The sequence below is a fragment of the Carcharhinus amblyrhynchos genome, chromosome 4 (genome assembly GCF_965287045.1).
Source record: "Carcharhinus amblyrhynchos chromosome 4, sCarAmb.v2.hapA, whole genome shotgun sequence".
NCBI lineage: Eukaryota > Metazoa > Chordata > Chondrichthyes > Carcharhiniformes > Carcharhinidae > Carcharhinus > Carcharhinus amblyrhynchos.
This window is the reverse complement of record NC_137327.1, coordinates 8883349-8907886: the sequence shown is the minus strand read 5'-3', so window position 1 is coordinate 8907886 and position 24538 is coordinate 8883349. Positions and strand designations below refer to the sequence as shown.

The window sequence follows — 24538 nt, the reverse complement described above, 5'->3', positions numbered from 1 at the left end:
GCAGCAGGGAAGAAGCTATTCTTGAGTCAGCTGGCAAACAATCTCAGACTTTTGTATCTTTTTCCCAATGGGAATAGAGTATGTCTGGGTGCGTGAGGTCCTTGATTATGCTGGCTGCTTTACGGAGGCAGACAGAAATGTAGGCAGAGTAATGGATGGAGGCTCATTTGTGTGATGGACTAGACTACATTCACAACCTTTTGTATTTTTTGTGGTCTTGGTCAGAGTAGGAGCCATACTATGATACATCTGGAAACGATGCTTTCTATAGTGCACCTATACTCACCAGTAAAAACAGGTGAGAGTCTGCTTGGTAGATGCTGTGTGCTACTTCAATAAAGCTATCAACCCACTTAAAATCATCAGTGCATTACTGGAGGAACCTATCAGGGGAAAACTCAGCAGACAAGCTACCTTGACCATTCTGAATGCAATTCTCATTGGATGACTGGGCCACAGAACTGATAAGAAGTGCATGCACACACACACACAAACACACACGCAAGTATTAGGATATTCAAGCCTATGTTTGTAAATAAAATAATTTATTATTTTTTCTGTATAAAGATCAATTCATTACATAACCTGTATTTATTTTTTAAGTGACATATACGCTGCTGAGGTTTTGCATCAATCCACAGCACGAGATCATAACAAAAAGTCATCACAAAATACAGAAGTAACGTCACAAAACATTTAACCGAGTTAACTGTTGGCTGATGGTAAGGCAATTGCTTGGAAAATGACAAATTAATAATGAAGAAATTGAGAAGACTTTACATAAATGTTGAACAATTAAAATGGCTTGTAATTGGCCAACATAAAATAGGGTAAAGACAGAACAAGGAATCAGTAAGCTCATAGCTTACTGGTGGCATATTTTGCCATTAGATACTTATCCATACTTGCCAAGGGATCATCTAAGTCAAAATCGACTTTAAACAAAGGCTTCTGGCCTAGAGCTATAAAGGCCACAATAATACACAGCTGGGCAGTGAGGCCCCAGATAGTGAACGACTTGTTCAGCTGCCGGTCCTTAAATGTGAAGAAGTGCAGCAGCATTGCCGCATCGTAACGGGTTGACGTGTGCTCTTCTGACTTTAAGAAGTGGTACACCGGGAGGATAAACACATCACTCACTTCGTCAACATTGGGTTGTGGATGGAATGTATCTGATATAAATGCTACTACCGGTGTCACCAGAATGTCATCCTGTGGGTGGAGGTGAATGCAAAGAAATTATTAAAGTTTATTTATTAGTCTAAACTAAGGCTCATATTAACAGTTCAATGAAGTTACTGTGAAATTCCCTGAGTCGCCACACTCTGGCACCTGTTCAGGATCAATGCACCTAACCAGAACATCTTTCAGACTGTGGGAGGAAACCAGACCACCCAGAGGAAACCCACGCAGACACGGGGAGAATGTGCAAACTCCACACAGACAGTGACCCAAGCCAGGAACCGAACCCTTGTCCCTGGCGCTGTGAGGCAGCAGTGCTAACCACTGTGCCACCATGCCACCCTGTTTATTATAAAATATTGTAGGCGTATGAAACAAGATTGACTTTCTTCTGAGTTTTTACAGTGGGAGGTGTCCAGTGAGACTAACATATGTAAAACATTTGATACATATTCCTATACATATGGATAGAAAATCATGGATGCTGGATTGTCTGTCTCAGTGAGGCTACTATATGAGGAATGGGGAAAAAAAATCACACTAATCAGTAAGGAATGCCCTTACCAGGTCAAACATGCAGGTCATTGGTGGAGCAGGGAGTAGGAAGCTCTGCTTTACCTGAGACTATACAGCTGATCCACAGGTGCTGGATACTGATGTGGCAACTCAGAATTGAAAGGTGTTTCATTCTCCAGGGTAAATATCCTCTCAACCTCACAGCCTTCTGCAGCAAAGACTTCCACAGATTCACTACTCTCTGGTTGAAAAAATTGCTCCTCATCTCTGTTTTAAAGGATCTTCCCTTTAGCCTGAGGATGTGCCTTCTGGTTCTAGTTTTTCCTACTAGTGGAAACATCCTCTCCACATCCACTCTAACCAGGCCTCGCAGTATCCCTTAAGTTTCAATAAGATCCCCCTTCATCCTTCTAAACTCCAACGAAACAGACCCAGAGTCCTCAACCGTTCCTCATTTCAAAAACTCATTTGCAAAGAATTCAGACACATCAACACTTGACATGTATTTAATACACTGAATTTGTCTCAGTGAAGACTTTTGATCACAACTTTGTAAGGAAGGTTAAGTATGAAGTCAGTGGCAGGAAACTTAACAGTTTGTTGCAATTTGATTTAAAGACAAATCTATTTATCTTTCACAGAAACACTGATGAATTTTGACCCACTGGAATAAAAATTAATCTCCTTTGTTTAAGAAATCAATTTTTAATAATTACCATCACTGACTTCAAACAGCCACGCTCCACACAAAAATAGTTCTGCACAGATGTTTATTCTGGCAGATTTTTGCAACTATCAAGTAAGTACGAAAGGCAGCAATGACTTTGTTAATCACAATACATCAGTTTGTAGTGTCAGCTTTGTACTGGCTGCTTTCTATTACCCCTTACCCTTTTGAGGATCCACCACCACTCGACTTGAAATCCTTGAGCTCAGCCTTCAACAACAGCATGTCTGACCTGATAACAGGGAGATGGACTGACTGTGGGAGTGACTTGACCTCTGAGCATTACCTTCCTTCCTTGCAAATGTGTCTGGCTTCCAAGGTGGGAACTTGGACCATGATAGGCATAAAACCCACACCCTTACTGACTCTGTAATGATGGTGGTACATATACATCATACATGTTTCATCCCAATTAAATGCCAAATTAATTCCAAAGTACTGCGGATGCAGGAGATCTGAAATAACCTTCAAAGAAGTCATATTCGACTCAAAGCTGGGCAACATGGTGTCACAGTAGTTAGCACTGTTGCCAGGGACCCAGGTTCAATTGCAGCCTCGGGTCACTGTGCGGAGTTTGCATTTCTCCTCGTGTCGGTGTGGTTTCCTCCCACAGTCCAAGAATGTACGGGTTAGGTTGATTGGGCATGTAAAATTGATTCTAGCGTCAAGGGGGTTAGCAGGGTAGATGAAGGTTGCGGGAGTAGGACCCGGGTGGGATTGAGGTTGGTGCACACTCGATGGGCTGAACGGCCTCCTTCTGTACTGACGGGATTCTATGAAAAAAATTACTCTTGTTTTTCCACAGACGCTACCAGACCTGCTGAGTTTCCTCAGCACTTTCTGTTTTTAGTTGGTGCGGGTACTGCATTTGGTCTGAATACTCGATTGCCCAGTGTTAAGAGTTGACTGGAGTCATTTACCTGATTGATTATGGGGACCAGTTTACAGATAATTTCCACCTGATCTGGGGGAAGGCCGATTTCTTCATGTGCTTCACGAAGAGCTGTATCTATTTCAGTTCTGTCCTTCGTGTCTTGTTTCCCGCCAGGAAAGCAAACCTCTCCACGATTGCTGTGCAGCTTTAAAACCAAAAGTCAGCTGATGAGAAATGTTACTGAGCAAAGCTGAATGATCATAATTTCTCTCTACAGAGATAGAAATCTTATCACTGAATTTCACCTGCTTTTTAAGGATTTTGCATGACAGCATTACATCAACTTTGGTCTGAATCAATCCTCTTGTCAGGTACATATGCCAGAATTTTACCGCCTCACCCACGGCTCGTAAGATCCAGCCTGAGGCCAGTGGAGAATGCCGTTGTGAGCTTCGCCTGCCACAATTCCGGGCGAGGCAGTAAAAGTTTGGCCATAGGGCGTATCTTACCGTCCCCCAGTCACAGGAATAGGAGCGAGCGAGGGACGGTCCATGGAAAAGTCCGTTCAGCTCAGGCGGGATTTTCTGGTTTTGGGATAAGCGAGGCTGGAAGATCCCACCTCTATCAGTCTTACAGTTTCTTTCTACCCCTCCTCTCCTGAGGTCACTAAGACATGCTGTGGAATGAAAGCAAGAGTTCCCTCCAGTACTGTCACTGGCTGGAGTGAGGCGACCAGGGGATTTTCACAGTAACTTAATTGCAGTGTTAATGTAATCTATTTGTTACTAATAAATAAACTTTACTTTTAGTCAGTGGTTTTTTTTTTGAGTAGCTTGGTTTGGTATGGTGAGAGGCATCAGAACTTCTCACTGTCAACACAGCAATGCGGAGAACAAGGAGAGCAATGCCATAGGAGCTGTGTATGTAATTGTTCTGAGACCATGTCTGTGATATTACCATTCTGCATGCAGAACTTCAGTGATGATAGATTGCTAGACTGCTGGGGACTCTGTAATGTTGGGTTAGGGACCCGCAAGGTGTGCTGTTAAGAAGCCAAATGTGTGCTTTCTTCATAACTGCAGCTTGCGCATTTTCCTTTCTGAAAGATTATTTGAAACCCCAAATGGGTTTTGTCCTCCTAGTGCTCTAAATCTAGAATAAAGCATTTTCCTGTGGGAGCCAGCAATAAAACTCAGGATCATTGCAGCAAATGAGTCAGGCAGCACATTGGTACTTCAGTTCACATTTAAACACATCAGCCTGTTATTCTTCTCTGCCGGAAACACCATCATCTGCACAAAGAAGCAATCCCAAACGTAACCTTTTTGTTACACATTATAAAACATGTGTAAAATATATTATTACAAATGTGCTTCCAGGATATAGATATCATAGTTTAGACATCTGAATCTCGCAATATGTTACTGCCTATTAAACACTCTAACGTGTGGGTCACATCTGAACATACAAACAAACAAATTCAGGCCCTAAAGTTGAACCTGGGTCCCTGGCGCTGAGAGGCCGCGGCACTAACCTGGTGCTGTGAGGCCGTGGCGCTAACCACTGTGCCACTGCACTGCCCAATATTCCAATACTTGCCGTCCTTTAATATTTTGCAGCTGAATCATGTTGGAGTTAAAAATCATGCTGCAATTCTGTCAATAAAATCCATGACAAAACAACAATTCATTTAAAAAACCTTAAGGAAGCTATCTTTAACACGCTATAGACTGCATGTTATTCACTATATATAAATAGCAACTAATTAGCTACAGCTTGCAAATGAAGATAATGCCTATTTGAATTCTGCCATTCCATTTGTCTTACGTTAATTAGTTTTCAGAAATCAGTGAATACCGTCTCATCTCCCATCCTGATCTAATTTGCGTGACAATACATCTGAGTCAGAGGAGGATTGGTTGTGATTGTTAGTTAACTATTGTGAGGACTGGACAGTGAAATCAGTATTACTGTAGCTTCACCAGATGGTCTATATTATTATTTATACTGAAGTGTTAAAATTGCAGGGAGAAGGGAATCCATACAGTGCAGAAGACCTTTGAACTGGTACTGCAGGTTCAGTAATAATAATAACAAAAACAGAAAATGCTGGTTAAACAGGTCTGGCAGAGTCCGTGGGGAGAGAAATAGTTACATTTCAAGCCTGTGTGACTCTTCTACCGAACTGGAGAGGGATAGAAATGTAAAGACTCATATGGAATTATATAGCTGGCAGGAGGGGAGGGGGGAGGCACAATGTAAGATCAGGGATAGGTTAGAGTCAAAGAGACTTTGACAAAGGTGCCATAGACATTAGACAAAAGGACTGTTAATGGTGCCATTAAGAACTGAAGAAATGCTAAGAGCAGAAGAGGCCCTTCAGCCCATCAAGTTGCACCAACCCTTGCGAAACACCTGACTAATAGAATGTGTTAATTGGAGAAAGAGGTTAGTGCTAACCGGGAGCAAAACTGAAAATTAAGGGACGGGTGGCTGCTTGGGGGATTATACTGGGGCAAGCCAAGGGAACCAAAAAAAAAGAGGTGGGGGAGGGGTCAAGATGGAGGGGAAAGCTCACAGTCTAAAATAGGTGAACTCAATGTTGAGTCCTAATCAGAAGATGAGGTGTTCTTCTTCCAGTTTGCTTTGGGCATCAGTGGAACATACACAATATTTTGCTTATTTCAGTAATTCCTATCTTGCCTCTGAGTCAGCAGGTTGTAGGTTCAAGCTCCCACTCGCAGGACTAGGACAGATCATCTAGCCTGGCACTTCACTGCTGTACTGGAAGGGTATTGTGCCATTGGAGGGTTTAAACTAAGATCTCATCTGCTCTCTCATTTTCATGCCACTATCAAAGAAGAACAGAGGAGTTCTTCTAATGTCCTCACCAACATTTATCTTTCCGTTTATCCTTTAACCAACATCTCAAAAACAGATCCCTGTCTATTTCTCACATTTTGCTTTGTGAAACCTTGTTGCGTGCAAGTGGGTTGTCTTCTTTCCCTTCCTTACAAAAGTACTTTACTAGCTTAAAATGTTTCAAGACATCCTGAAAGATGGTACATAAATACAAATTGGTTCTTCATTTAATTATAAAGACTAATGCATTCTCTTTGATAAAGTAACTAGTCCATGTTGCCTAGTTGTATTGAAAAGCTCTTCTTTTAAAGGAGACATGGGATGGAATTTTACCAGCCTGCCTGCCACAGGAATCAGAGCGGGTGAGGGGCGGACGATGGGGAGGCCTGTTGATCTCAGGCAGGATTTTACGGTTTTAGGACAAGCGAGGCCATAAAATCCACCAATTAACTCCAAAGTTAAGCACTGTGAATAGTAAGTATTTACTCCAAGTACTTCCCCCAGATTAATACCTATGTTTATTTCCAGTAAGATGGAGAAAATGCTGGAAAATGTCAGCAGGTCTTCCAGCATCTGTGGATATCTGTGAATGTAGCCAACATTTCAAGTATGGATGACCTTTCACCAAAGACTTGGCACGATTTTCCAGCATTTTCTGTCTTTGTTTCAGATTTCAGCATTCGCAGTAATTTGCTTTCATCTTAAGATTGATAACATTCCTGTGGGATTCAGCTGTGGTTTGCCAAGTTAGAAGGGTTCATTTTAAGATATTTCTGCCTCATGTAACTAATTGGCCAGAGTGCTTTAAGCTAACGTAAGCTAATTTGACCACATTTTAAAACTCAGCCTGGAATTCTGGGTTCAGCCTAGAAACTTGGCTACATTCTCTGAGGGTACAATGAAAGGTAAACAGAAGATCTCATGGCCACAGCTGCTGATTGTTTGGGCAGCTAGAGACTGCTTTTACCCAATTCTTTGAAAACACAGATAACCAAAAAGCTATACTGGTAATAACAGCTATAAATTCAGTTCAGTTGGTGTTTGAATGCTGCAGAAGCTTTTGAGACAAGATCTCTCTTCTCTCTCTCTCTCCCACCAGTAAAATTAATCTGCTTTGCTTTCTGTAAACACTAAATTTGCCAATTTAGTTTATAAAGAAGCTTAATAAATAGCTGCTTGATAAAGAAGTTTCCACTTCGAACCAGTTGTGCCTACATCTATTCGAAAGGAATGAACAGATCCTGTAATTCCCATTTAAAAATATCTTCACTCAATATTTTTCCATGTGAAACAGCAGGCGGATATGTTCTAGTGACGTCAGTCCCGAGAACCCTTGGGGTCACGTCTGCTTCCAATCACTGGAATCATTCTAAGATTTCAGTCCAATTAAGAATGACCTCCTGATTTTCTTAAGTTGTTTTCCTAAATAAAGCTTATTGACAGGTCCAAATGAACAGTGAGGTGGCCACACTCAAAATGTGTCTATCGTTACCAGAGGCAGTCACTTCGCTGTTTGGGTGAGTAAATGAGCTAACATCGATGCCTCCACAAATGTATGTACGTGCCAGCTTGTTAGCTCACAAAATCTGGCCAACAGCTTCAAAGAAGCTGACACAGTCTCAGAAAAGTGATTCAAAACCAGCTTTGAATGTAGGACTGTGTTATCACTGCAGCCACGCTCAAAGTGCAGTGGGAAATGGTTGGTCGTTATTCAAATTGCCAGGATATTCATCAGTTGCAGCAAGAATTGTTGTGTTGCGAATATAATTGTTGCTCAGTTTGATTAATTTACCCTGAACCAGTTTCCATGGTTGTCATCGTATGTTTTTATTTAAATATTCATTCTAGAAATGTTGGTGTCGCTGGTAAGGCCAGCATTGATTAACCATCTCTAGATGTGTTAAGAAGGTTTTCCTGAACCACTGATACTCTCACATGCACTCTCTTCCCCTCTCAGCGCTACTTCCAATTCTAGGCATGTGTAACTGCTCCACAAACCATCCAATCTTGCTGAATTACTGTGAGAAGATAGGAACAAAGAACAACACAGCACGGGAAACAGGTCCTTCGGCCCAACGAGCCCGCACTGCCATTTTAACATGATGAGTCCCCCCTCCACCCATGATCCTTGTCTATGCTTATGGCATTCCACATTGAGGGAAGACTAATATAGGGACAATTTGTTACACCAATCAGCCTAACAGCACATCTTTGGGGTGTGGGAGGAAACCGGAGTGCCTGGAGAAAACTCACGCAGCACGGAGAGAATGTGCAAACTCCTGCAGACACTGGCCCAAATCCATGTATCTGCATAGCAAACAGTGATAGTCACTGATCTGTCGTGTTGCCCAGCATCTGGTTCAGTTTAAGCATTCACTAATGACGTGAAGTACTAGGCTACTCTCGAAACAACCAAGAGCAGCCCTCGCACGACCCATCGCGTGTATGCCCCTTGTTGGGCAACAAGGCGGACCGAAGCACCTGTGGATTAAAAGAGAAGAACATCAATACCATGCACATCCTTATACAAACATTCAAGGGAATCCCCAGAAGCTCAAAAGTAAAACAAGTGAGCCAGAAAATATGTTGGAAGGTCCATAGGAATCAATTGATTCCCAGGGACGTCCCAAGGCTCCTGAACCTTTTTTAAAACAGTATCCTATATCCCTCCATCTCCATCTCGCTCATGTGCCTAAGTAACTCTTAAACAACTCCAGTGTACGTGCCTCCGCCACCTTGCTTGGCAGAGCATTCCATACCCCCACTATGCTCTGTGTGAAAAACCGCCCTCTAACATCCGAGTTATACCTCGCCTCCCTCACCCTAAGCCCGTGGCCCTTCGTAATGTGTGTTTCCAATCTAGGAAAAAGCTTACCACTGTTTACTCTATCTATACCCTTCATAATCTTATATACCTCTATTAGATCTCCCCTCAGTCGTTGTCTTTCAAGGGAAAACAGCCCCAATTTGCCCAATCTTTCCTCATAACCCAGTCCTTCCATACCAGGCAGCATCCTGGTAAACTTCCTCTGCACTGTCTCCAGGGTCTCCACGTCTTTCCGGTAGTAAGGCGACCAGAACTGGACACAGTACTCCAAATGCGGCCTAACCAACGTTCTATACAACTGCAACATTAGACTCCAGCTCTTATACTCTATACCCCTTCCTATAAAGGCTAACACACCATAAGCTTTCTTCACAACCTTCTCCACTTGTACTGCCACCTTCAAAGACTTGTGCACTTGCAACCCCAGGTCCCTCTGCGTTTCTATACTCTTTATAGGTCTACCCTTTATCATATAACTCCCCCCTACATTATTTCTCCCAAAATGCATCACCTCACATTTATCAGGATTAAATTCCATTTGCCATTTATCTACCCAACATACCAGCCTATCTATATCCTGTTGTATTGCCTGACACTGCTCCTCACTGTCCACCAATCCAGCCATCTTAGTGTCATCTGCAAACTTGCTGATCACACCACGTACTCCCTCTTCCAAGTCATTTATGTATATTACATATAGAAGCAGTCCCAGTACTGAGCCCTGAGACACACCACTAGTGACAGACCTCCAGCTAGAAAAGGACCCTTCCACTACTACTCTCTGTCTCCTCTTACCAAGTGAGTTATCAAACCATCTAGATACCTGGCCTTGTATTCCATGAGCCTTAACCTTTTCAACCAACCTACCATGAGGGACTTTGTCAAATGCCTTACTGAAATCCATATAGACGACAACAACGGCTCGTCCTTCGTCGACCGTTTTTGTCACCTCCTCAAAAAATTCTACCAGATTCGTAAGGCAAGACTTCCCCTTAACAAAGCCATGCTGCGTATCCCTAATCAGGTTGCAACACTCTAAATGCTCATACATCCTATCCCTAAGAATCCTCTCCATCAACTTGCCTACCACTGACTTCAAACTCACCGGTCTACAGTTACCAGGGTTATCCCTCTTACCCTTTTTAAACAATGGTACCACGTTCACTATCCTCCAGTCCTCTGGGACCTCACCTTTGTCCAAAGAAGAGACAAAGATTTGCGTCAGAGGCCCAGCAATTTCATCTCTCCCCTCCCTAAGCATCCTAGGATAAATGCCATCAGGCCCCAGAGATTTATCAGTTTTAATGCTACCTAAAAGCCCTGACACTTCCTCCCTCGTAATGGATAGTTCCTTCAACTGGTCTACAGCTCCCTCCAAGACAGTACCGGACATCAAGCCCCTCTCCTTCGTGAATACCGACGCAAAGTATTCATTCAGGATCTCCCTCATTCCCTCGGACTCTAAGCAAAATTCCCCTCCTCTGTCCCCGAGAGGGCTGATTTTTCCTCTAACCACCCTTTTGTTCCTGACATAGGAGTAAAATGCCTTTGGATTTACCTTAATCCTGTTGATAGTATGACATCGAAGAGTGCTGCCATGAACCAGTATTGATTTCTGTCTGTGAACTTGGACAAGTAGACCCCGGCCTGAATGTTCTGGCTGAGACATGAGTGGTTGGCATGCATGTCGAAGTATGGTATAAATGGGAAAACGTCCAAAATTAAATGAAGTTAAATAAATTGCTAACGGGAACACCCATTAGGATAAGTGCTTACTATTCACAGTGCTTGCCAATGAAGTTCCCTTTAAGCACCAGTTTCCCATGACCTTAAAGAATAGTCTGTTCTAGTATATGAAGTTGATTATGCATTTTAAAAATTAATGTATAAATAATCAAAATCTAATTACAAATAACATGTCATTTTGTAATTGGAGAGCTTCTTAGGAACGCAAAGGTTGGCTGTCCAATGCAGTGGCACAGTGGTTAGCACTGTTGCTTCGCAGCACCAGGGACCTGGGTTTGATTTCCGGCTTGGGTGACTGTCTGTGTGGAGTCTGCATGTTCTCCCCTTGTTCCTCCTACAGTCCGAAAGACATGCTGGTTACGTGCATTGGCCATGCTAAATTCTCCCTCAGTGTATCCGAACAGGTGGCGACAAGGGGATTTTCACAGTAACATCATTGCAGTGATAGTGTAAGCCTACTTGTGACACTAATAAATAAATTTCAAAACTTTTTAAACTTCACATCTAGTAAAACTGATGAAAAGACTGAGGGCAGAGTGCCTGCAAATCCTGGATCAGAGTGATTGATTGGCAAAGCTCCCCAGGGTCATGCAAACTAAGATTGTCATTCCTATACATTCCATTTATCCGTACAGTACCTTCATGGATCGGACTGTGAGCAAAACATACAGCTCCTCATTTTTTATCAACAGAGGCACAAGTACTGATGCTCTGGGAAGAGTCAGGTCTGAGTATTTATTTCCTACATCACGCATCTTCAGCGCGCTCTTGACCTTCTCCCTAATTGACAGTCTGATGAGAAACAAAGGAAGAAACATTACATGCTGAATCACAGGTTTATGTTTTAAGTCTTGCAATGACTTTCTGTTGCAACTGGCTACATTAAGTTGATTTTATTAAGCTGATCTTTCCCTACACCCCAGCCATGACTGTAACCCTACATTCTACACTGTCTCCTTTTCTTCTTTATGTACCGTATGCTTTGTCTGTATAGCACGCAAGAAACAATACTTTGCACTTCATATTAATACAGGTGACAATAATAAATCAAATCAAATGAAATCAGGCAATGCAATTCATCCACAGGGTTTAGTCATGGCCCAGTGAAAATGAAGATCAAAGGAAGAAACTAAGTTGTTTCCTTCCTGGTTCCAATGCTCCAAGGTCATAATCACAACATAATCGCAAAGGCGGCACAGTGGTTAGCACTGCTGCCTCACAGCACCAGGGACCCAGGTTCGATTCCTGGCTTGGGTCAGCGTCTGTGTGGAATATGCACATTCTCCCCATGTCTGCATGGGTTTCCTCCAGTTGCTCTGGTTTCTTACCACACTTTGAAAGATGTGTTTATTAGGCGCATTGACCCGAACAGGCACTGCCAGATTGTGGCGACTAGGGAAATTTCACAGTAACTTTAATGCCCTATTTGTGACTAATAAAATTAACTTTAACTTTAGGGAGGAAATAGGAAAGCATGGAGTAAAATGTCCTGCTGATTACTGAGAAACTTCTGGGGATTTCAGGTATGGCACTCAGGCAAAAACTGGCACAAAAATAAACTGGATGGGGTAAAATCTTAGAGACAGCCAAGTCTGTTCAGCTGGTCGGAACACTGCTGGAAGTGTGTTTTCACAGCCACAATATTAACCTGGGGAGGGGGTGTTCAGTTAATTGGTTCAAAATGCACACGCTTTGCTTTAATAATTAATTTGTCAGCAAATAAACATCTCAGTTAATTATACCCTTGCAGTCAGCCAGCAGCTTTTTGGTATCCTAAGTGTGCCCAGGGACAGCATCACTGTAAGTTTCAGCATTCTTTGCGATGTGCTGCCATCTTAATCTGCAAAAATGTTGATATGATTTTCTAAGGTTTAAACAGTAATTAAATATTGGTTGTGCACTTCAGAAAAAGAGAATCGCCTCAAATTTGATTTGCACCTTACACCTGGAGCAATGACCTGACCATCATTGGTCTTCTTGACAAAACATACGTGGAGGGCAAGGTGTAGCCATTAGCTATGACAACCAGTGACTGAACAAATAAAGAATAGTGCAGACTCCATAAGCAAGGTGGTGCTAGTGTCTTTAACTTCACTTCAAGAGCCAGAAGTAGTCTCGCAAGGTCTGGGAACACAGATCCACACACCGTTTTCCATTGCTGAGATTTTTTTTTCATTCGTGGGATTTGGGCTTTGCTGGCCATCCAGAGCAACCCATCCCTAGTTGCTCTTGTTCAGAGGACATTTGAGAGTCAACCATATTGCTGTGGCTCTGGAGTCACATGTAGGCCAGACCAGGTAAGGATGGCAGATTTCCTTCTCCTAAAGGACATTAGTGAATCAGATAGGTTTTTCGAACAACAGTTCCATGGTCATCAGTAGATTCTTAATTGTATATCATTTTTATTGAACTCAAGTTCCACCATCTGCTGTGGCAGGATTCAAATCTGGGTCCCCAGAACATTAGCTACGTTTCTGGTAAATAATCTCGAGACAATACCACTAGGCCATCGCCTCACCTTTGCATTAGCGCTCAGTATAAACCTCCTGTGACAGTGGGGACATCCTGTGACAGTGGGGACAGTGGAGTGCCCCAGGGATCTGTTCTAGGACCCTTGCTGTTTGTCATTTTCATAAATGACCTGGATGAGGAAGTGGAGGGATGGGTAAGTAAGTTCGCCGATGACACGAAGGTCGGTGGTGTTGTGGATGGTCTGGAAGGATGTCAAAAGTTGCAGCAGGACATAAATAGGATGCAGGACTGGGCGGAGAAGTGGCAGATGGACTTCAACGCGGATAAATGCGTAGTCGTCCATTTTGGCAGAACCAACGGGATGAACGAGTACACTATCAAGGGCAGGAGTCTTAGTAGTGTTGAAGAGCAGAAGGATCTTGGGGTCCGGGTCCACAGGACTCTTAAATCGGCCTCGCAGGTGGAAGAGGTGGTCAAGAAGGCGTATGGTGTACTGGCCTTCATTAATCGAGGGATTGAGTTTAGGAGTCGGGAGGTAATGCTGCAACTTTATAAGAACCTTGTCAGGCCTCATTTGGAGTACTGTGCGCAGTTCTGGTTGCCTCACTATAGGAAAGACATAGAAGCTATTGAAAGGGTACAGAGGAGACTTACAAGGATGTTGCCTGGACTGGGAGGCATGCCTTATGAAGTTAGGTTGAGGGAGCTGGGTCTCTTTTCCCTGGAGAGATGAAGGTTGAGAGGCGACCTGATAGAGGTTTATAAAAAGTTGAGAGGAATGGATAGGGTGGATTCTCAGAGGCTATTTCCCCGGGTTGAAATGGTAGCTACGAGAGGACACAGATTTAAGGTGCGGGGAGGAAAGTACAGAAGTGATGTTAGGGGTAAGTTTTTCACTCAGAGGGTGGTGAGTGAGTGGAATCAGCTGCCGTCAGTGGTGGTGGAGGCGGACTCGCTGGGGTCTTTTAAAAGACTTCTGGATGAGTATATGGGGTTTTATGGGATTGGGGGTTATAGATAGGTGTTGATGTGATCGGCGCAACACGTGGGCCGAAGGGCCTGTTTGTGCTGTAGTGTTCTATGTTTTATGTTCTATCGCCTACTGGAAGGTGTCATCTGTGGGTAGCACCCTTACCTCTGCGTCTGAAAGTTGTGGGATTGAGTTCCACTCCAGGGACACAGACATGAAATCTAGACTGGCATTTTTGTGAAGTAATGGAGGAGGGAGCACCGTAATACCGGGGCTGCATAAGACTTTAAACCAGGGATACCTGGAGGTTGCAAGCATGGCGGTCATGCAGCAATTAGAAAGGTGACCCACGGGGATTAAACAGATCATGAACAAGCAACATTCCCTTTAGGCTTGACAATGCAATCTTAAAGGAACCACAAAGGTGCAACAAGCTGGCTGCACACAGCAAGCAAAAGTTAAAGGGAGTACTGCTCTCAGCTGCAGGTAAAGAGCATAATGGAACTATTTGAACAACAAGGGGACTCAACCTGGTATCCTGTTCAACATTTCCTTTACGTCACAAAATCAGATCATCTGGTTATTGTCTCTCTGCGGCCTGTGGGAGCTTGCTGTGCACAAATTCGCAGCCACATGACAACTGTCAACAAAGTTGTGAAAGGCACTATGTCAAGGCAATTTTTTCAATTAGAATCTTAATCGCAGGATTACGGGTACAATTATTTCCCTGTTACAGTGAAATCTGCCTTGTAATGAAATTGGCTGGATGGCAACATAATGGGAAGATGCCTTGTTATGTGCCCTTTTTGTGAACAGAACTCCTACTTACCTGATGAAGGGGCAGTGCTCCGAAAGCTAGTGGCATGTGCTACCAAATAAACCTGTTGGACTTTAACCTGGAATTGTGAGACTTCTTCCTGTGGCAACATAATGACAGCCTCACATGGCAGAAGCACTTCCCAGCAGGTTTAAGTCCCAACTATAATCTGCCTCAGCATGCTACATTACCCAGATCCCTGTGATTGGACTGGGGTCTTGTAATTATTATTCTACGCGCTTGGGGGTGAGTGAGACTTGGAGCAGGTTAGGATGTGACTGAGGTCAGTTCTATAGGATGGGTGGCTGATTAAGAGCACACTGAAAATGATGAACCTGGAAGCGAGAGAAGTCTGGATGAGAGTTTCAGTTGCACTGGAGAAGTGGAGGGGGTGGGGAGACAAGTGACGCTACGGAATAAGTGGTCTTTGCTTAGGATGGAACAGGATGTTGATCTGGATCAGTTTGTGTTAGTAGTCAGGTAGATGGTGTGATGATAGGAGTGCATCTGTATGTACTTTTTTATATGTTCAAGGGGAATGTTTAAAATTCAGCTTTATTCCACTGGCAATCAGTATTTCTGGATGGAATGCAGCTCAGATGCTGGTATAGCAGGATCATAGAATCACAGAATGCCTGCAGTGCAGAAAGAGGCCATTTGGTCTACTGTGCCTGCAACACATATTTAATCTCCATAACCTACACATCTTGGGACACTACGGAGCAATTTAACACAGCCAATCCATCTAATCTGCACAACTCTGGAGTGTGGGAGGAATCTGGAGTACCCTCAGGAAACCTACACAAACACAGGGAGAACGCGCAAACTCCACACAGACACTTACCCAGGGCCAGAATTGATAATTACTCATTTTAGCTTTGTAGTGTTTACATGAGATAGTGCTACTGGGCTTTTGTTTATGAAAATGAGGTTCCTTTGGGTGGGGGGGTTGGGGGGAGGGTTTAATTAAAGGAATGAAATGTGGGTTTAGCTAGGCAGGGCCATGTGATGAGGTAGTTAATGGGAGGAGCTAGCTCTGTGTCTGGGCTTTTTAGTTAGTTGCAGATGAAGCATGGTTGAAATTTTGCAAGCTTTTGGAACTTTATCTCTCTCTGAAAGCAAGTATGCTTGAGTCTGCTAATTGTATATATTTAAAAATGGTTTTGATATATGCATGATGGGGCTTAGTTGGAAATGGGACTGTCATAAACTAGAAAGTAAAATTGCTTACCTTCATTTTTAAATGTTCAACTGTTAATGGCAAGGATGACTCATATGTTAAGCTATATTTAAACTGTTAATAAATAAAGTTTGTTCTGTTATAAAAGATCCATACTTTTGTCAGTGGAATCACTGGAGAGAAATATTTATGCCCTATCCACTGACTCCATCTACATTTCCTGGTGCTTTGGAAAAGCAGCCAGTATAATCAAAGACATTCTCCCTTTCACCTTCTTCTGTCAGGAAAAAGATACAAAAGTCTGAGAACAATACCAACCAACTCAAGAACAGCTTCTTCCCTGCTGCCATCAGATTTCTGAATGGAGATACCATATATAAACTGATCTTTCTCTACACCCTGGCATAACATTTCGTAACACTTAGGGCTTCTCAGTACAAATGAGACTGGCTAGAACTCAGTGGTGAGGCCACAGCCATAACTCAGCAACAATTGGGCAATAATTTTCAGAAATGTCTGAGGACCCAATGGTGTGGGAAATAAAAATGAAAAGTAGCTGGAAGGGGAGCTCCCTGGGATTTCTGTGATCGTAGCAGTGAAATTTCTATATTAAATCAACTTGAGCGGTGAAAAGCCCAGCAATACTTGGCAGAGGTTTTGCTTAGAATCACAGAATTCTACAATGCAGAAGGAGACTAATCAGCCCATAGAGACTGCATCAACTGAGCTTACCCAGGCTCTATCCCCATAACCTCATGTATTTACCCTGCTAATACCCCCCCACTGAAACTTTGGGGAAATTTTGCATGATCACTCCACCTAATCTGTACATCTTTGGATCGTGACAGGGAACCAGAACATCCAGCTGAAACCCACATAGACACAGGGAGAATGTGCGAACTCCACACAGTCGCCCAAGGCTGGAATTGACCCTGGATCCCTGGAGCTGTGAGCAGCAGAGCTAACAAATGCACTGGCATGGTAACACAGTGGTTAGCACTGCTGTTTCACAGCACCAGGATCCTGGGTTTGATCCCCAGCTTGAGTCACTGTCTGTTTGGAGTTTGCATATTCTCCCCACGTTTGCGTGGGTTTCCTCCAGGTGCTCTGGTTTTCTCCCACATTCTGAAAGACACGCTGGTTAGGCGCATTGACCCGAACAGGTGCCAGACTGTGTGGCGACTAGGGGAATTTCACAGTAACTTCATTGTCATGTTAATGTCAGCCTTACTTGTGATCAATAAATAAACTTTACTTCAAATTTGAACTGCTTAACATCTGTCTCGTGTCAACGCGCTGAACACTTGTTAGTTTAGAGTCACTATTTCTTTAGAGTTTGGATACCCAACTATCCATAAACAAGAAATTAACACATTCAGCAATCTGCCACAGAGGGTATAGCAGATTGAGGGTGAACTGAGGTCTCTGAAATAATAAATACCATAGAGCAACAAGGGGGAGCTCTATAACACCCCGCCCCATTCCATTGGCCCCGCCTCCATTCTACATGCCCCGCCCATTCATTGGCCCCGCCCCATTCCATTAGCCCCGCCCGCCCCCCCCACTCCACGCCCCATCCACTTAGCACCGCCCCATTTCCCACACCCCGCCCTGACACACTCCCTATTCTCTAGCCACGCCCCATTCCCTTACCACGCCCCTTTCCTCAAGGTACGCCCTCTGTACGACCACGCCCCAATTCCTTAGCCGCGCCCCCTTTATGGCAACGCCCTTTTCCCTGCCACGCCTCCATTACTGACAGTTGGTTGCCAGGGTTACCGAGGCCGGGCCCATACTGTCATTGTGGCCCTGCGCCCTGTCTTTCCGTCTGCCCGGGAATGGAGCGCCTTCACCGTACCGCACACGTTCCACATCGAGCCCCCGCCCCGCCACAGGTTTACACCAGCTGCTTTCAGAGACCTTCCCAGCTCCGCCATCTCCCGCAGCCGAGCCTCTTTCCTCGGGATCAGCAACCGCCGACAGACAGAGCGGGGGTTCAGCGGAGCTCGGAACTGGAACGGCTTCTCTAGCACCTCCTCGGAGACCACCCCCTACCTGCCCCAGAGGGTGTCCCTATCCTCCCCAGAGAGAGCCCCCTACCCGCCCCAAAGAGTGCCCCTAGCCTCCCCAGAGAGCGCCCCCTATCCTCAGGGCAGACGGTCCCCTAATCTTCCAAGGGAGCGCCCCTTATCCTCCCCAGAGAGCGCCCCCTATCCTCAAGGTAGGGTGGCCCCCTCGCCACCCCAGAGAGTGCCTCTTATCCTCCCCAGAGACAGTCCAGTCTGGCCAATGCTACAGAATACTGCTCCCTCAATACATTGGGAACAAGAACAAACAAAACATTATCTCTATTTCTCTGCACAGATGCTGCCAGATGTGAGATTTTCCAGCACTTTCTGTTTTCACTTCAGATCTCTAGCATCAGCAGTATTTTCCTTACATTGTTATCAATAGAGCTTGAGAGCGGGATTGGAGTAACTTGCCAGATATTTTCCCCTCACATCTACCATTGTACAGGCTGGTCTGAATGATTATTAAGGAAATGGGGGGAGGGGGAGAGGGGGGCTTGCTCAAAATATCAAAGCGCTTTGCAGTTAAAGAATCACTTTTAAAAATATAGCTTACTGTTCCAATGCAGGAAATGCAGCTTCCAAAATCAAGAATGAGATAATGATCAGGTAATCTGTTTTAATGGAAATAGAAAATCTCAGCAAGTCTGACAGCGTCTGTGGTGAGACAATAGAGCCAATGGCTTCGTTGTCGTGGGGTGGCACAGTGGTGAACACTGCTGCCTCATGGCACCAATGACCCAGGTTCAGTTCCCAGCTTGGGTCACTGCCTGTGTGGAGTTTGCACATTCTCCCTGTGTCTGCATGGGTTTCCTCCAGCTGCTCCAGTTTCCTCCCACAGTCCAAAGGCGTGCGGGTTTGGTGGATTGGCCATGCTAAATTGTCTATTGGTGTCAGGGGAACTAGCTAGGGTAAATACATGGGCTTATGGGTATAGGTCTGAGTTGAATTGTGGTCGGTGCAGACTTGATGGGCCGAATGGCCTACATTTGCACTGTAAGATTCTACGATTCTATGCTGTTAAACCTGCTGAGACTTTCCAGAATTTTCAGTTTTTATTTCATGTTTCAGCATCCACAGTTTTTAGTATTACTCTGTTTTAATGATTTTGGTTCAGGAATAAGTATTGGTGGCCAGGAGGATTCAGAGAGATAGCTCTGAAATTGTCCCAGGGCAATGTTTTACTTGTAAAAGCAAAGTAATGCTGGAAATCTGAAATAGAAACAGAAAATTGCTGGATGAACTCAGCAAGTCTGGCAGCTTCTGTGGAGAGAGAAGTAGAGTTAATGTTCTGACTCCACATGACTCTTTTGCAGAACCGCTGTCTTGAAATGGTACAAACCTCTAAAACAAAGAAAAATACTGCGGGTGCTGGAATCTGAAACAAAAACAAGAAGTGCTGGAAAATCTCAGCAGGTCTGACAGCATCTGTGGGGAGAGAATAGAGCCAACGTTTCGAGTCTAGATGAACCTTCAGAGCTCAGATGAAGGGTCATCTAGACTCGAAATGTTGGTAATAACTTCATTCTTCCTGGGACTTCTAAAGCCACAGATCAGCCTTCACACCCTAAACCATGTTCATCTGGGTCCCAAGAACATTAGCTGAGTTTCTGGATTAATAGAATATAGAATACCACTAAGCTATTTCTTCCTGCTAACCTAATGAAACCTAGTGTTAGCCTCACTCACCCAACTTCCCAATATATGCCCTGATCAGTTAGCCTCCCAACTTGAATCCTGACCAGTCTACTTGAAGGATAATCTGGGGAGTCTTTGAAAGGTGAACAGTTTGCCCACCAAGGCTAGACTGGGAGGCTGCCAGGAGATGGCAGATCCAGGTCAGCTACTGTGTGCTACTCCTGCCCCGCAAGGAAAGCCGCAACTGTCCTTGTCCTGGGCAGCAGACATCCTTGCTACGAGGTATGGGGAAAAGGCAGGAGAATGGGGATGAGAAAAGTATCAGCCATGATTGATTGTTCATGATTGATCATGATTTTGCAATTGAGAGATTGTGAACCTGCTGTTCTCAGTACTCTTGTGTTGGGGTACCAGAACAGAATCCCCAAAGTACATCATGAATCCCGACTAGATCCCAACAGATTTTCTATTTTGGAATTAATGTGAGGATAAGGAGTTTAACTCCGATTGTAATTCTATTGACACACTGGGAGGCTTTTATCAAAACAAATTTTATTTAACAATATAATTTAACAATAATGAATGAATTAACTTTACCAATTGAAATACTTAAACATGACAATGGACAATTCTTAACTGTTAACCTATATTTATTACTTCCAGTTTAAGCAATATTCATGTAGATTTAAACTCCTCTTCAAAATCAGTTAGCAAACAACACAGGCTTACATTTCTTCAATCGTTTACAGTTCTAGAACTTTTAAACACTTCTGGAGAGAGACAGACCCAGAGAAACATGTCTTCTGACACTTAAACAGCAGCCTCCAGAGAGAGAGACAGACAGACAGACACCTCTTGCTTCTTTCAGGACTAGGCAGAGACTGTTGCTTTTCCCTGTCAGTTTAGATCCACCCATTAGCTCATGACTCTGTCTCTGGTCAATAACCTACTCAAACCCTGTTCTGAAACCCCAGGGGAAAAAAACAGAAATAAACAAAAATGCATTCAGATTAAATCAAACAACCCTTTAGCTAAGATCAATTATTATAGAATCCTCGATTCATAGAATCCCTATAGTGCAGAAGGAGGCCATTCAGTCCATCAAGTCTTCATTGACCAAATTCCCACCCTAGCTCTCTCTGCATAACCTTATTTATTTACCCTAATAATCCCCCTCGCCCGCCCCCGACACTAAGGGCAATTTAACATGACCAATCAACAACACCTGCACGTCTTTGGAATGTGGGAGAAAACCGGAGCACCTAGAGGAAACCCATGCAGATGCGGAGAGAGCATGCAAACTCCACACAGACTGCGACCCAAGGCGGGAATTGAACCCTGAGCAGTGAGGCAAAGCTAATTAACTATTAGCCTGCATTCTCACGTGAGCCACCTGGTGCTGACAAATCAGCACCATGTGAACAGAGCTGAGTTTGAAACATACCCTTTAAAAGAAACATGATAAAAATACATTTGTTTAAGGCACAGTATCGTCACACCTGTCAGGCAAACAAAGGACCTTCTACCATCCTAGTGCTGAATGCTCCCTTTAAACTGAGTGAGTGGGTGAGCAGTTATGCATCAACCTTGAAAGTACCGCACAACTCAATAAATGGGCTGTGTACAGCAAAGAAAAGTTTAAGTGAACTCTGCTGGTACTCCAAAATCATTGGTTCACCCGAGCCTGATACACTCAGACCAGATGAAAAGCAAATACCTGAATGGTTTAGGATGTGAGGATTGAATGAGCTGTTGAATTCTCATGGCTTTAGGTGTCCTGGAAAAGAATGAGGCTAGTGCTACATAAGGCATTTCAATTGTACACTCCTTTAATAAACACATCACACTCCATCTTTCTCGCTAAGTCTTTAATTGCAGTTTCTCAGCCACTGTGCTCCAGCGGTGATCGATATCGATGTAGCGTGTATGTAGGTGGTTCATAGCTAACAAGCTTATAGATGGATACCTTTAGAGGCTTTGCTGTATCCAGTTTGAATTTCTAGTCTCGTATCATCTCCACTCTTCCAGCTTGTGCGCATCTTTCTTTCCGCCAAAGACTCAGCTCCTTCGTAATGTTGGTATTAATGACACTGTGCCTGCAGGTTCCAAATTTATCCTGAGCCTCTGGTTTGTGAAATTACTGTTTGTGCCCCACTGTCAGTTGGAAGTATCCCCTGCTTGGTGTGGTCTGAAATCCTGATAAGCTGTCAGTTCAGAATGGTGATACTTTCCTTTTATATAAATTTCTAAAGGTTGCGTTGACAGTGTCAGCGCGCTAGACCACAAACCCCGAGGTATATTAAGAATCCAGGCTAGACCCCAACAATTTTCTATTTTGGCATAAATTTGGGGAAAGGATGCTTCACCTTAGGAGTGATTCCACAGACAAATTATGGATCTTTTTCATCAAAACCAGCTTTATTCGCGACACAGTTCAAATATACCTTTGACAAATTGAAATAGTTCAACTCTTACGAAGAGAACAAAGAAAAGTACAACACAGGAACAGGCCCTTCGGCCCTCCAAGCCCGTGCCAATCATGAGGCCTGAACTAAATTTTTAAAAAAACCTTCTGCCCTTACTTGGTTCGTGTACCTCCATTCTCTCCCTATTCATGTACTCATCCAGATGCATTTTAAATGTTGCTAAATGTGCCTGCTTCCACCATCTCCTTTGGCAGCACGTTCCAGGCACCCACCACCCTCTGCGTGAAAAACTTCCCCCGCACACTTCCCTGTAACTGCTCTACCCTGCGCTATGTTTATCTCAGTCTCACTTTCTTTCCCAGTCTCTACACTTGCTGGCCTGCTATTCCAGTTCCCGCCTCCCCACCACTCTAATTTAAACCCACCGGAACAGCACTAGCAAACCTCCCACCCAGGATATTGATGTGCTCCCCCAGTTCAGGTACAATCCGTCCTTCTTGTAGAAGCCCTCCCTTCAACACCAGCTCTTTAGCCACATGTTCAAATGTACTCTCTGTTCCAAGTCTCACGAGCACTTGGCATGGGGAGTAATCCTGAGATTACTACCCTCGAGGTCCTGTTTTTTTAGCTCACAGCCTAATTCCCTGAATTGTCTTCGCAGGACCTCTTCCTTTGTCATTAGTGCCAATGTGGGCAATGGCATCTGTCTGTTTACCCACCTATTTCAGGATGCTCTGTACCCACTCAGACATTCAGGATCCTGGGATCATGGATGCAACACACCATCCTAGAGTTTCGTGGCCTATCTTTGTCCATCACTACTGAATCTCCTACTACGATCACTCACTTGGACTTGTATATAATTATTGTGTGGTTAATATATTTTATGTTTATGGGGGACTGTTTTAATGTTCAGTGTTTTGTTACAAGCAGTTGGTTTATCTGGTGGGAACACAGCAAATGCTGAGAAAGCAGGATAATTATTTATTTTAACCAAGTAAATGTTTAGTTAGCAGAAGACTTAATGGAGTTTATTTTGATTAAAGCAATAAGGTCAATTAGGTCTACAGGGCGGGGACCTGTGATACTAGAAATGGGAGGAGATGGTTTGTCGCAGAAAAGCAGTTTCATTTTCACTTTAAAAAAGGGGAGTTGCTGGAGAGGACTGTTTAAAGACAGAAGCCAAGAAGCAGCTCTCTCTCTCTCTCTCTCTACGAAATCTCTTTGGGAGCTTCAGAGCTAGTAACCCAAATCAAAGCAAGTATTTCTGAATTTGTTAATGATTTTTAAAGAGAGGTTTAAGTCTTTTAAGAAAAATATTGCTTAATTGGAAGTGAAAATGGTAATAAGTTGGAAGTCAAAAGCTTTTTTTCATGTTTAAAGATTGCTCAGTGATGCAAGCCTACAGCCAGACCTGTGGCACCACAACTGATTCTGCTATAGAGCAGGGTTATGCAGCTTGAACTTTGCCCAACCCTGCTCTATAGCAGAATCAGTTGTGATGCCGCAGGTCTGGCTATAGGCTTGTACATCACTGAACAATCTTTAAACATGAAAAAAAGACTTTTAACTTCCATCTTATTACCATTTTCACTTCCAATTAAGCAATAGTTTTCTTAAAAGACCTAAACCTCTCTTTAAAAATCATTAACAAATTCAGAAATACTTGCTTTGATTTGGGTTACTAGCTCTGAAGCTCCCAAAGAGATTTTGTAGAGAGAGAGAGATGCTTGTTGGCTTCTGTCTTTAAACATTTTTAAAGTGAAAATGAAACTGCTTTTCTGCTACAAACCTAGCTCCTTCCATTTCTAGTATCACATGTTCTTGCCTTGTAGACCTAATTGACCTTATTGCTTTAATCAAAATAACACCCCATTAAGTCTTCTGCTAACTAAACATTTACTTGGTTAAAATAAGTAATTATCCTGCTTTCTCAGCATCTGCTGTGTTCCCACCAGACAAACCAACTGCTTGTAACAAAACACTGAATCTTAAAACAGTCCCCCCTAAACATAGAATATATTAACTGTACAATAATTATATCCACTCAGTTCTAGCATCGTTCAAGTGAATTTTTGTTTTGCACCTTCTTCTTTCCTATCCTCTGTTATTAAAAAAAAAAGAGGGCTGACAGTAGTCTGTTTGAATGGCTTTCCCTAGCCCCCTATTACTATTTAAACCCTCCAATTTTCCTTGCCTCTCAACCCATCGCTGGAGGACAGTCAGTCACTA

General features: G+C 43.5%; 1 protein-coding gene across 3 annotated transcripts; it reads right to left on the bottom strand.

The window, feature by feature from the left end:
* Window positions 1-537: 537 nt before the first annotated feature.
* nudt7 (nudix (nucleoside diphosphate linked moiety X)-type motif 7) lies at window positions 538-18210 on the bottom strand. 3 transcript variants are annotated; one of them, XM_080186700.1, is made up of 5 exons: window positions 18094-18178; window positions 14707-14816; window positions 11373-11526; window positions 3346-3504; window positions 538-1212 (listed from the first exon to the last, which is right to left on the bottom strand). In XM_080186700.1, exons 3-5 carry the CDS (start codon window positions 11487-11489, stop codon window positions 859-861), a joined length of 630 nt encoding a protein of 209 aa, XP_080042826.1. In that variant the 5' UTR covers window positions 11490-11526; window positions 14707-14816; window positions 18094-18178; the 3' UTR covers window positions 538-858. The 3 variants fall into 3 exon arrangements, with proteins under 3 accessions (XP_080042826.1, XP_080042825.1, XP_080042827.1); XM_080186699.1 differs by lacking the exon at window positions 14707-14816 and having other exon boundaries at window positions 18094-18210; XM_080186701.1 differs by lacking the exon at window positions 14707-14816 and having other exon boundaries at window positions 18032-18121.
* Between the last annotated feature and the right edge of the window lie 6328 nt (window positions 18211-24538).